Source organism: Aulonocara stuartgranti, assembly GCF_965226115.1.
Source record: "Aulonocara stuartgranti genome assembly, chromosome: 12".
In the NCBI taxonomy this organism is placed as follows: Eukaryota; Metazoa; Chordata; class Actinopteri; order Cichliformes; family Cichlidae; genus Aulonocara; species Aulonocara stuartgranti.
Genome location: NC_138948.1, coordinates 25,868,729 through 25,879,331, shown reverse-complemented (window position 1 = coordinate 25,879,331; position 10,603 = coordinate 25,868,729). Strand labels below are relative to the sequence as shown.

General features: G+C 40.9%; 2 protein-coding genes across 2 annotated transcripts; both read left to right on the top strand.

The window, feature by feature from the left end:
- Positions 1–97: 97 nt before the first annotated feature.
- Positions 98–2,994, top strand: tmem127 (transmembrane protein 127). The gene is made up of 3 exons (XM_082553327.1): positions 98–1,128; positions 1,227–1,391; positions 1,485–2,994. The coding sequence occupies exons 1-3, from the start codon at positions 891–893 to the stop codon at positions 1,793–1,795; spliced, it is 714 nt and encodes a 237-aa protein (XP_082409453.1). The 5' UTR covers positions 98–890; the 3' UTR covers positions 1,796–2,994.
- A 1,165-nt stretch (positions 2,995–4,159) lies between these two features.
- Positions 4,160–8,781, top strand: gatd3l (glutamine amidotransferase class 1 domain containing 3, like). Its single transcript, XM_082553326.1, has 7 exons — positions 4,160–4,378; positions 4,461–4,513; positions 4,598–4,711; positions 4,802–4,933; positions 5,063–5,155; positions 8,272–8,437; positions 8,542–8,781. Exons 1-7 carry the CDS (start codon positions 4,262–4,264, stop codon positions 8,674–8,676), a joined length of 810 nt encoding a protein of 269 aa, XP_082409452.1. The 5' UTR covers positions 4,160–4,261; the 3' UTR covers positions 8,677–8,781.
- The last annotated feature ends 1,822 nt before the right edge of the window (positions 8,782–10,603 follow it).

Genomic DNA, 10,603 nt, shown 5'->3' with positions numbered 1-10,603 from the left:
TGGTCTTTTTTTTTTTTTTTTTACCGTCGGCAAATTTCACGTAAAAAACAATTACGTGAAATTTACGGTGCTTTATTTTATGTTGTATTTTATTGTATGTATTCTATTGATCTGAGGTTTTATCTTGTTTGTTCTTACCTAGCTTGCAAAGCACTTTGGTCAGACTTGTTTCTTTTAATTGTGCTATACATTTTTTGTCATCTCTTTTTATGATTTCCTATGAACTATTCACGCGAGCACGTTTATTTTGTTAATGTACAATGAGTGAGTTTAATAAAATAAAGACGAGAATTTTGTTATTGTATGATGACTTTCACTCCCATAGAAGGAGTCGCCAGTAGGTGGGAGTACTGACTTTCACAGCTATCGAGACCGCGAAGAAGAAGAATGGTATGAACAAGGAAGTCAAGTGTTTTCGAGGAAGCCAGCGGACGTTTCCTTTTGTTTTGTCTTTGTTTTTTGTGTACCAAATCGATCGTTAATTTATTAGTGTTGTTAGCTATATTACTTTATAGACGTATGACTGTCGTGTCGGTCGCTGTTAAAGTTATTTTTTGTAACAAAGAAAAACTTGACGAAATTTTACGTTTACGAGAAGTTAGCTTTTCAGGCTAACAACAGAGCTAGCAGGCCTGAACGCCATCTGTCCATTGTGTTGCCGTCAGTCAGACACCTGCACTGCTTTTGATTAAACAGCTAGTTTTATGGTCTATTTTAATTTGGAAACTGAGTGAACAAAGGAGCCGAGCCGCTGTCATCAGTCCAGAATTAGCTTTACCGGTTGTCGGTTTTGTGGCTTACTTGCTCGTTACTAGCGCAGTGCTGTCAGGTACACTGACAATAAAGGGAAAGCAACACTATACAACAGAGGACGAGGAAATCGGATTAGGATGTATGCCCCGCCGGGTTCTACTGTCCCTGGAGGCCGAAGGAGGAGAGGGGGCACCTCGTTGCCCAAGCAGCCGGAGCGGAGCCTTGTGTCGGCTCTTCCCGGAGCTCTGTCCATTACAGCGCTTTGTACAGCTCTGGCTGAGCCGGCTTGGCTCCGCGTCCACGGAGGAACCTGTCCGAGACAAGAGCTGGGGGTGTCAGATGTCCTGGGATACATCGACCCCAAGCTTCTGGATGGTGAGGCCCACACACAAGCTCCGTTAAAAACCCACAGTAGCAATTAATCCCAGAGCTCACGTGTAATGTTCTGTGATGTGGCCGTCTGTTCCCATCAGATTACTGCGTGAACCCGCAGACCATCTTGCTGCTGAGAGTAATCGCTGGCTTTTGTTTCCTGGGAATCCTCTGCAGTCTGACTGCTTTTCTCTTGGATGTGTTTGGTCCCAAGCACCCTGCCCTGAAAATAACCCGCAGATATGCTTTTGCACATATTCTCACAGGTAATAATCTTTTTTCCCCTCATGCTGTCTAGAAAAAGACAGACAATGTGTAAATTCAATGGTTTGTAACCGTTTCTTTCTGTCTCCCACCAGTGCTGCAGTGTGCCACAGTCATAGGTTTTTGCTACTGGGCCTCAGAGCTGATCTTGTCCCTACAGCAGCAGCACAAAAAGTACCACGGCTCTCTCATATACGTCACTTTTGCTATCAGCTTCTACCTGGTGGCGGGCGCGGGCGGAGCATCCATCCTCGCCACAGCTGCAAATCTCCTTCGTCACTACCCCACTGAGGAGGAAGAGCAGGCTTTAGAGCTGCTCTCGGAGATGGAGGACAGCAGTGAAACATTTCCTGCCGATTATGACATTGCCAATCAATTTCAACCGCCACCCGCATACACACCCTAATGCCACCAGACTCGCCTTGCTAACACCTTTCTCTCTCAGCACAGCTACTTAGCTTGATGGGCAAAGCCCCGCTCTTTATCAAATGGATATCTTTGCAAAAATACTGAGTGAACACAGCGTGTCAGTGCGCAGGTTCCTTGAATGACGGTGCTTGGGTGCATGAAAGCTTTCTTTAGTGGTGACAGAAATGTAGAAGCTAATTCTTACTTTCACCACTGGAGTTGTTGGTGAATTGCATGTAAATGGCTTTTAGGGATTTGGTTCTTACATGTAAAGAAAACTAAACTTGCTGGAAGTGCTCAACACGGCTCATGACAATTAATTGATGGAACAACCAGAGCTGGATTGTTTTTGTAGGATTTAGTTGAATGAGCGCTGTCGGCAGTTGTTTTGCTTTTGACCGGATGTGAGTGGAGCTTTGTTTGCGTTATGGTTTTAGTTTGACGTGCTTGCCATTTGTGTGAATTTCATTTTACCGACACCTTACAGATGCAGAAATACACTGACGAGATTCTTTGAACATCTTTATTTTATATAAGATATCAAATTGGACCTCATTTATTGTCTGTGCTGTCTTTTTGTAGTTTTTGCTTTGTTCTTCTTTTCACTAGTTAAGTCTTCGTTGTTCCCTTCTGTACTTGACATAAGAAAACTGTCAGAAATTGTGAGCCAGGTCTTTGGTGTTTTAAAACGAATCATTGTGTGTGTGTGTGTGTGTGTGTGTCTTCGCGCCGCGTGTAAGAGAGAGTGAGTGTGTGTGGCAATTGAGAGAAAGTGAGAAACATGTTTGTATTATTTCACAGTAAGGGTGACATTTAGTTTAAAAAACACCTCACAGCATCAGAAGTTGTTCATTATATTTCTTGTGTTTGCTTTTGAAAAAAAAAAAAAAAATTTATTTGCACTTTGTGATTCCCACATGTGACCGTTTCAGTATGCATTTCCAGTGCATGAGTTCATTTGTGTGAAGACTTTAAACTTTGAGTCACAATCTCAACAAGAACATCTCCCACAGACAGAGGCTTGGACTTGTGACTGATGTTGTGATTCTTGTTGGTTGTGTATTGTTCTGTTGATTCCATAATTTTCTGCATTTGTCCCTCAAACTGTCACTATAACCCCCCTCCCTTCCTCAATTTGTAAATAATGATCATTTATACATTTAAAAAAGAAGTGATCATAATAAAGGAAACCTCATACTTTTGCCTCTCGCTCGTCATCTGTGAATTAACATTGTTTTAATGGGATTTCAGCAAATGCAGTCTGAAGGATCTGCATTGATCTAACAGTGTTGTGACTTTAACGTTCACGTCTGCCTGGGGTATTTCTGGTCTCGTAGTCTAGAGACTGTAGACACAACATGGCATTAAAGAGAGTAAGAGTCTTAAGGTCTAATGGACTTTAGAGGGCGTATGGTACGCCTTTTACTGTGAAGAGTTCAGAAGTATGAAGCAGTTTAAAAGCTTGATCCATCCGTTTTCTTAACCACTTATCCATTTGAGGGTCGCAGTGAGACTGGAGCCTAGCAGAGAGAGGCAGAGTACGTCTAAGACGTGTCGCAAGTCTGTTGTAGGGCTAACACAAAAAGACAGAAAGCCAATCACATTCACACAAATGAGTGATTCTGAATCACCATTCACCCTACCAAGAACAGAGAAACCCCATAGAAAAGCCCAATCCGACCGGGGGACTTGAACCCAGGATCTTTTTGCTGCAAAAAGAAAAAAAGTCTTACTGGCAAAGACTGCAAGGCTTTTCCTGGATGCACAATGTGATCAATAAACAGTCTTTAAATAATGAGCTAGTGTAGAATAACGTATGTCATGAGGTTAAATTACAGACTGTTAAGTTCTGCCACACTTCATAAATCAGATTACCTTAGATTACTTTGAACTAGCTAAACGCAAAAGATTTAAACAATCCCTGTAATTGAATTGGGACAAAGGAGTAACTATAGAAAGCAGGAAAAAAGGGCTCACTCAGGCATCACTTCGATTGTTGCCTTATATAAAAGACACTGTGACTGTTCTGCCAAAGTATATGTTAGCTACTCTAACATTTTTAGCGTCTGTTCTGCAAGTTCGCTCGTCTGCATCTGTCACCAAGAGTTAAACTATTAAAAGGTCAAGATACCGTTTGGGTTGAAGCACTACATGTTTACATTGCTCTTCAAAGCTGAAGTGTCACTCTGTGGCCAAATGACTTAATCAGATAAATAAACAAGGTATTAATAGGAAAGAGTGTTCATGAGGAGGAGAGTAAGTCAGTCAAGGCGAACAAGAGACGACTCTTCTCAGAAGACAGAGCTTACGTGGCAACGTCACTTAGCCCCACTCTACAGGTATATATACGGACAACCTCGTTGACATCAACACCACGACCATTAAAAGTCTCTACGTGGCTCGGTGGTAAAACTGTGAAGTCTTTTTTATTTTTCTTCTACAACAGTGAGATTGAAGCTAAATCATGCTGGCAACCAGGGCTTTGCTGTCAAAACAAACGCTGGCTGTTCTTTCTCGCCAGCCTGCCTGCTTTGTGCACCAGGGTGACTACGGCAACTGGGGAAATACTAACGTTGCAGTGGTAAGTGATGCAGATCAGTCTGGGAGAAAGGAGCAGATCCAGTGTGGGTGTAGTTGTGATTTGGTGAGTCCATGTGTTTCAGGTTTTCTCAGGATGTGGATGGTGGGACGGTACTGATGTCCATGAAGGGGTTTAGTGAGTATCACTCCTGCTGAGGTCAGGAAATGCACATGACTGAATTAACACAGGCAGATGGTAATGCACCCCTCTCGTCTTCAGCACCATGTACCACCTGAGCCGTAACGGCGCCCGCTTCCAGATGTTTGCTCCAAATCAACAGCAGATGCACGTGATTGACCACATGAGAAAGCAACCTGCCTCTGGAGAGAACCGGTGGGCCTCGAAGATGGGCGCAGTGGGCGTTTTGACTTTGTCTATGGTTACGTGGGTGCACTTTGTGATGAATTCTGTCCATCCCCGCAGGAACATGATGATGGAGGCAGCCCGCTTCAGTCACGGACAGGGAATGACACAAATGCAGGACCTGTCCAAGCTGGACGTCAACAGCTTCGATGCCGTCATCTTTCCAGGAGGCCATGGAATCATCAAGAATCTGTGAGGAGTGCTGACATGTGAAGAAATCACTCTGAGACCGGCTGGTGTAAAACAGAGTTAGGATTAGATACAACACAAGTTTGTATTACATTAAAAATGAACCACTAATTATTAGTTTTTACTCTTCAGATCATCTTTTATGAAGGACGGCAAAGACTGCAAGCTGCACGGCGACGTGGAAAGGGTGCTTAAGGATTTCCATCGTTCACGCAAGCCTATCGGGTGCGTATGATCCGAGCAATATTCACTACTGCAGTACTGATGGAGAATTTGATAAATCATGAGGCCACTTTAAAGACCGCCAGTGAGTTCTGGCACGCTTTAAATCAGATTATGTTAGATTACTTTAAACTATTTAAAGATTTAAACAATCCCCGTAATGGAATTGGGACAATGGACAGGCTGTAAAAAGGAAAACAGTCAGGCAGTGAATGCTGAGCTGCTGACTGAGAGACTTCATATTTATAGTGTGAGTCTGTTAGTAGTTACTAATATGATGTTATTAGGTAAAAATGATCACATCGCATCCTTAAAATTTGTTAGTCATTTCATTTCCTGCGAGTAAAGATTTGCACATGGAAATCTGACTTCTACTGTGGAACAGTGAAACTACTGAGAATAGTCAGTGTGTTAAAATAACAAACCCAGTCGAGAAGAAAAGCTGCATATAATTAAATAAGTGATTGAGAAGATTTACAAATCGTGTGCTAAAAGTTTCCTTATTGGCTCTCACTGATCAGAGCAGACAGCAGGACAAGCAGAGTCCTAAGCTGACATCGAGGAACACGAGGGCAGGCAGACCACACAAATCCTACAGTTCAAAGCAGACAGGACAGTCTTGGTACTGACACTCCGGTGTTGTTCAAAAATAGTTTGTTTGTTTTTTTAAAAAGGAAAAAGAAAGAAAAAAAAATCAGGATCACAATAATCTATGAAAATCTCCAGGTTCATGTAACCCCTCTTACTTTAGTGCTTTTTTTCACTTAATCCAATGCTAATTTTTTAAATTAGCATTGGATTAACTTCATCCTGATCCGGATTCAAACTGTATGAGACGACCAAATCCCGATTGCGCCTGTTCTAAATGGGACTACATACATTATGACAGTGCAGGGTGCTGGCTGTGGCTTCTGGGTATTCTGAACCCACGTTTTAAATCATAAGATCATAATGAGCCTCATTTATGGAGAGAACAGAGTTTTAAAGCTGGCTTTCCTACATGAATGTGTACTTACACTTTTTTTGACTGCAGCACCTCAGATGATTGTGTCATTGCAGGCAGTCCTGATGTATGACAGGGCTGATTTTCTGGTTAGAGAAACCTTTTTTCCCACTTTACTGCAGTAAAACGTCTATACATAGCCTAATGTTTACCTCATCTACATGATCTCTCCAACTGTTGGTTTATTTGATCAATTTTAAACTTTTATTACATTTTCTTCACAAAATCCCCCTAAATTCACTCTTCTGTTGGGATTAGGATAATCCAGATTTTTTTCTTTTTCTTTTTTGGATCAGTAACCCAATCGCACTAAAAAGTTTTGAACGAGGCTAGATTACGTAATGTAATCTGATTACAGAATGCCTTTTTGTCTTTTGAAAACATCCGTTCAGACTGCTTCTGACCGGTTTGGCCTTGGTGACTGCGTTGGCACAAGGGCACTGATGAGGTGATGAGCAGTGGCTGCGCAGACAGGGAACAGGGTGCAGAAGGCCTGGTCAAAGGTCAAAGGAGATGCGGGATTACAGGAATTAAAGAGTGGAGTTGGAGGCTGAGTAGGGTTAAAAAGTGCTCTTGACCGCAACCCAAAGAGGACTAATCCTTTCCTACTGCCATTAATGCGTACAGAGGAGTCGGAGCCATTCCAGATTATTTAAAGACTAAAACAGCCATCATTTGTAGCCATTCTACCATCAAGAGCAAAGGCCTTCAAATGTTTTGCAAGCTGTGTAATTTGGGAGTGAGTATCACTGTCAAAGTGATGACATGTTTCTATTGCAGACGGGAGCCCTGCTGCCTCCATATAACACCCCCTCCATTGTTCTGTTTTGTCAGAGCTGTAATTGAGTCTTTAAATCTGAAAACTATCTGCCAACAAAACAAGCAAACCTATATTTAGAATCACGCCACCTTTCTTAAACCGAGAATTTAGTGCCTGGGGGGCATAATGAGTACTCTGCAATGCGCATCTCCATCCATGGCACAAACCCTCCAGCTGCAGCTTCATGCAGAAAAAAAAAAAACCTTAGCTTTTCAGTGCCACGATGTCTGACAGGCAGATCAAAAGGTGCAAAGAGGGGCGAGGAAATGTTCAATGTCTGTGAAGACTGCGGCTCGCAGGCAGCACTCTTAAAACTCAAATACCTGCGCAGTGCATTAGAAACTGCTCTCATTTCTCCTGAGAAATAACTGAACAGTGCTTCATGCATGTCTGTATTTAGCTTTGTTAACAGTATTTAAAAATGTGGGTAGAATAGAGAATGACGTATCCTGTCTGTTAGAGGTGGGTGGATCAATCGAAGTATCGATAGTATTGATACCAATGCTGGTATTGGAATCAGATTGAGTCTGGTAATAGGAACGATACTTTATTTCTGCCCTCTAAGTTTAGTATGTAGCCCAATGAATTGGATTGATGCATTATTAATGAAAACATATATTAAATTAAAGAAAGGTTTATAAAAAATCTACACAAAATAAAAAACTTTTGGTTGTCATGGTTATTTTATTTATAGCCTTTAGCACATTTAAACAACTGAAGCTGATCCGAAGACAGGCACATTTACATCCCAGCTCTGAAACAAACCCAGTTTCAAAATACATGAGTTTTTTTGTCTTGACTAATAATTGTAGAAAGTAAAAATGACTGTGACTGTGTTTAGAATTTGCAAACTGATGATGTTTTATCTCATAAATCATGACACACTGCTCTCCCAAACATAAGCTGTCTTTATAAGTTCTCAGTATCAGTACTGCTGTCTGCAATGCTGGCCTTGTATTTTCCTGGCATCGGATGGATGTCAACATTTGTAGTATCACAAGGTACAGCTGCCTGTCATCGATTAAGAGTATGGGTATAAATTGCAGATTAAGTGATGGCAAACGTCCACTGAGCTTCTATTCCCTTTTTCCAAATTAAAACTTTGTTTTTGGGGGGATTTAATTTGCTGTTAAATGATCATATTAATCCTAATCTAGCCACCAGTTTTGTGGTGTCACACCAAATCAGTGCTGCTCTGGGAGAGACTTTCTTTTCTCAGGACTCAGTCCCACCTGTCTGGCTTACACCGGTAAGTCTCCGACCTCAGACAGCTGTCCTCTCCTGCTCCTGTTTCAGACTCGCCAGCATGGCTCCTGTGCTGGCCTGCCGTGTGCTGCCGAGCATTGAGGTAACCATGGGTTACGAGCGAGACGACAACACCCGCTGGGGAAACTGGCCAAACACAAACATGGTGCAGGCTGTGAAGGGCATGGGTGCTCGCCACAACGTCCGTGAGCCATATATATCCTTTCCAAGGTTTCTGTTCAGTATTAATATCAGTGAAAAATATTCTCTTTGTCATTATCCTGAAATAACCTCTGATTTGACCTTAACCCTTTCCTTTACGAAGCCTATGTGGATGAGAAGAACAAAGTGGTTAGCACTCCATCCTTCATGTGGGAGACTGATTATCACTATCACTATATATTTGATGGTATTGGAAATATGGTCAAGCATGTCATGCGCATGTCAACCAAGTGAGGTGACATCTGGAGAAGAAATAGTGCTACTGCAAAATATACACCTGTGTACTGTGATGAATTCTTACCTGAAACAATAAAAAAAATAGTTTAGTAAAACGGCAAATGCTGTGTGTTGTGTAATCTTGTTTGGTCAATATGAGAGCTAAGGATGGGGTTAAAGACAGCGACTGAGAAATCCACTGCGCTTCCTCAAAATAACAAGTCAGAGTTTTAATAGCAAGTGTCCTCTTTTGGTACATTTGTGCTCTTAACTGCTGATTTGGGAGCATGAGAAAGCACCATCACAGCTACTTCCACCAACTTAACAGATAAACATCACATGGAGAAAATATTTAATGGTTTTAATCCCAAAAAGTGTAGACAAAGTCTAATATTGCACAAATACCCCGACATTTTAAGTCCTTAAATCAAACTGTGATTCAGCTTTCTGCAGAACACTGCCTGCACTCACAATAGTTAGTCATGTAAAGAAAAGTAATCTTGGGAAAAACTGGGAACAAAGGTAAGTGGCAGTTAGTGTCTGTCAATCAAAGCACTTAGTTAACTGATCAGCAAGTGTGAGCTTCTCTGTAAATGCAGACATTTTGTCAGTTTGCTGGTTTGGAGTATTCGGGTGTGTGTTAAAATAATCCCACAGTGTTCCCAGGAGTGACATCCCAGCAAATTCACCCCAAGGTCAGACCACGCAATGCTGAGAAAAACTGGGAAAAACCCAACAGCTACATCAGACCTCAGTTAGCTGATCTTAGTCAGTCGTTAATGTTAAAGCTTATAACAGTATAATTAGAAAAAGACTGAACAAGTAGTGGAGATGCCTGGCCATGTTTGTTAAAGAAAAAAACAGACATCAGCACAAACACCTCACACCGTCTGTCAGGCACGGTGGGGAAGCGATAATGATTTGGCCACAGGACCTGGGCACTTTCTGTAAGACCTCCACAAAGTCATGCAGAAAACAATTACTTCATGCCATTGCTGCTTAAGATGGTTCTGCAAGCTGCAAGTAAGTAGAATCTAACAGAGCCTCTGAAATACTTTTAATATGAAAGATAAAGCTGACTTGACTTTGTGTCATTTTGAAAGCAATGGCAGCCTCATACCTACAGGTTTGCTATAAACAAGCTTTGGTAACACTTTATAACATGGCCCATGACTAAAGGTGTAATTCCTCCGCATTTAAACAGAATATGAATTTATTTTACTTGTGTACTTATTTTACTAGTGTACTTATAATATAGATGAGGAAATATAGTTTTTCTGCAAAATTGCCAAAAACTTGTACACAGTACTTAAAATGACTTACAATACAACTTGTGCCTCTTTTCCTGTCAAATATCCAAAATTTTAGATACACCTTTTAGATCACTTGTGCACTATTTAAATTCACTTACAATATAATCATTTTCTCTTTGCTGAAGGTGTTTTCCGTTATTGTAGTCTGTTTTTTACAACGACTTCCTGCTGATCTACAACTCTGCACATATTCAAAAACAGACTCCAAACCTTTTTATTAACCCGGGTTTACACTGAATAGGTCCTGTTGATTTGTTTTGTTTTTGCTGTTTTCACTGTCTTTAAGGCATTGTAAACCTACACAGGGTTTTAATGCTGTTGTCTTATTAAGCACATTGATTTTACACATGTAATGTGCTATATCAATAAAATTGTTATTGCTATATAAATCTAAAATCTACTTAGATTATAATTATTTCTAATTTTTCTGTAAAAAAAAGAACTCGTAGTGTACCTACCTTCAACTACTTGTAGATAAATATAATTACATAATAATAATAATAAAGAAATTCAATTTAATTACAGGGGAATTAGACTCTTTAGAAGCCTTATTTTAGAGGGTTACCCAAGCTTTAATGAGAGGGACTATTGTGTTAACAGTGATAGGTGTTAAGTGTTTAGAAAAGAAAATC

Bases quoted from the DNA above. Each gene is read 5' to 3' on its own strand.
- tmem127 (XM_082553327.1), top strand. From the start codon at position 891: ATGTATGCCCCGCCGGGTTCTACTGTCCCTGGAGGCCGAAGGAGGAGA. The intron at 1,129-1,226 runs GTGAGGCCCACA...TGTTCCCATCAG, and splicing joins CGACCCCAAGCTTCTGGATG to ATTACTGCGTGAACCCGCAG. The intron at 1,392-1,484 runs GTAATAATCTTT...GTCTCCCACCAG, and splicing joins TTTTGCACATATTCTCACAG to TGCTGCAGTGTGCCACAGTC.
- gatd3l (XM_082553326.1), top strand. From the start codon at position 4,262: ATGCTGGCAACCAGGGCTTTGCTGTCAAAACAAACGCTGGCTGTTCTT. The intron at 4,712-4,801 runs GTGGGCCTCGAA...CCATCCCCGCAG, and splicing joins CCTGCCTCTGGAGAGAACCG to GAACATGATGATGGAGGCAG. The intron at 4,934-5,062 runs GTGAGGAGTGCT...TTTACTCTTCAG, and splicing joins CATGGAATCATCAAGAATCT to ATCATCTTTTATGAAGGACG.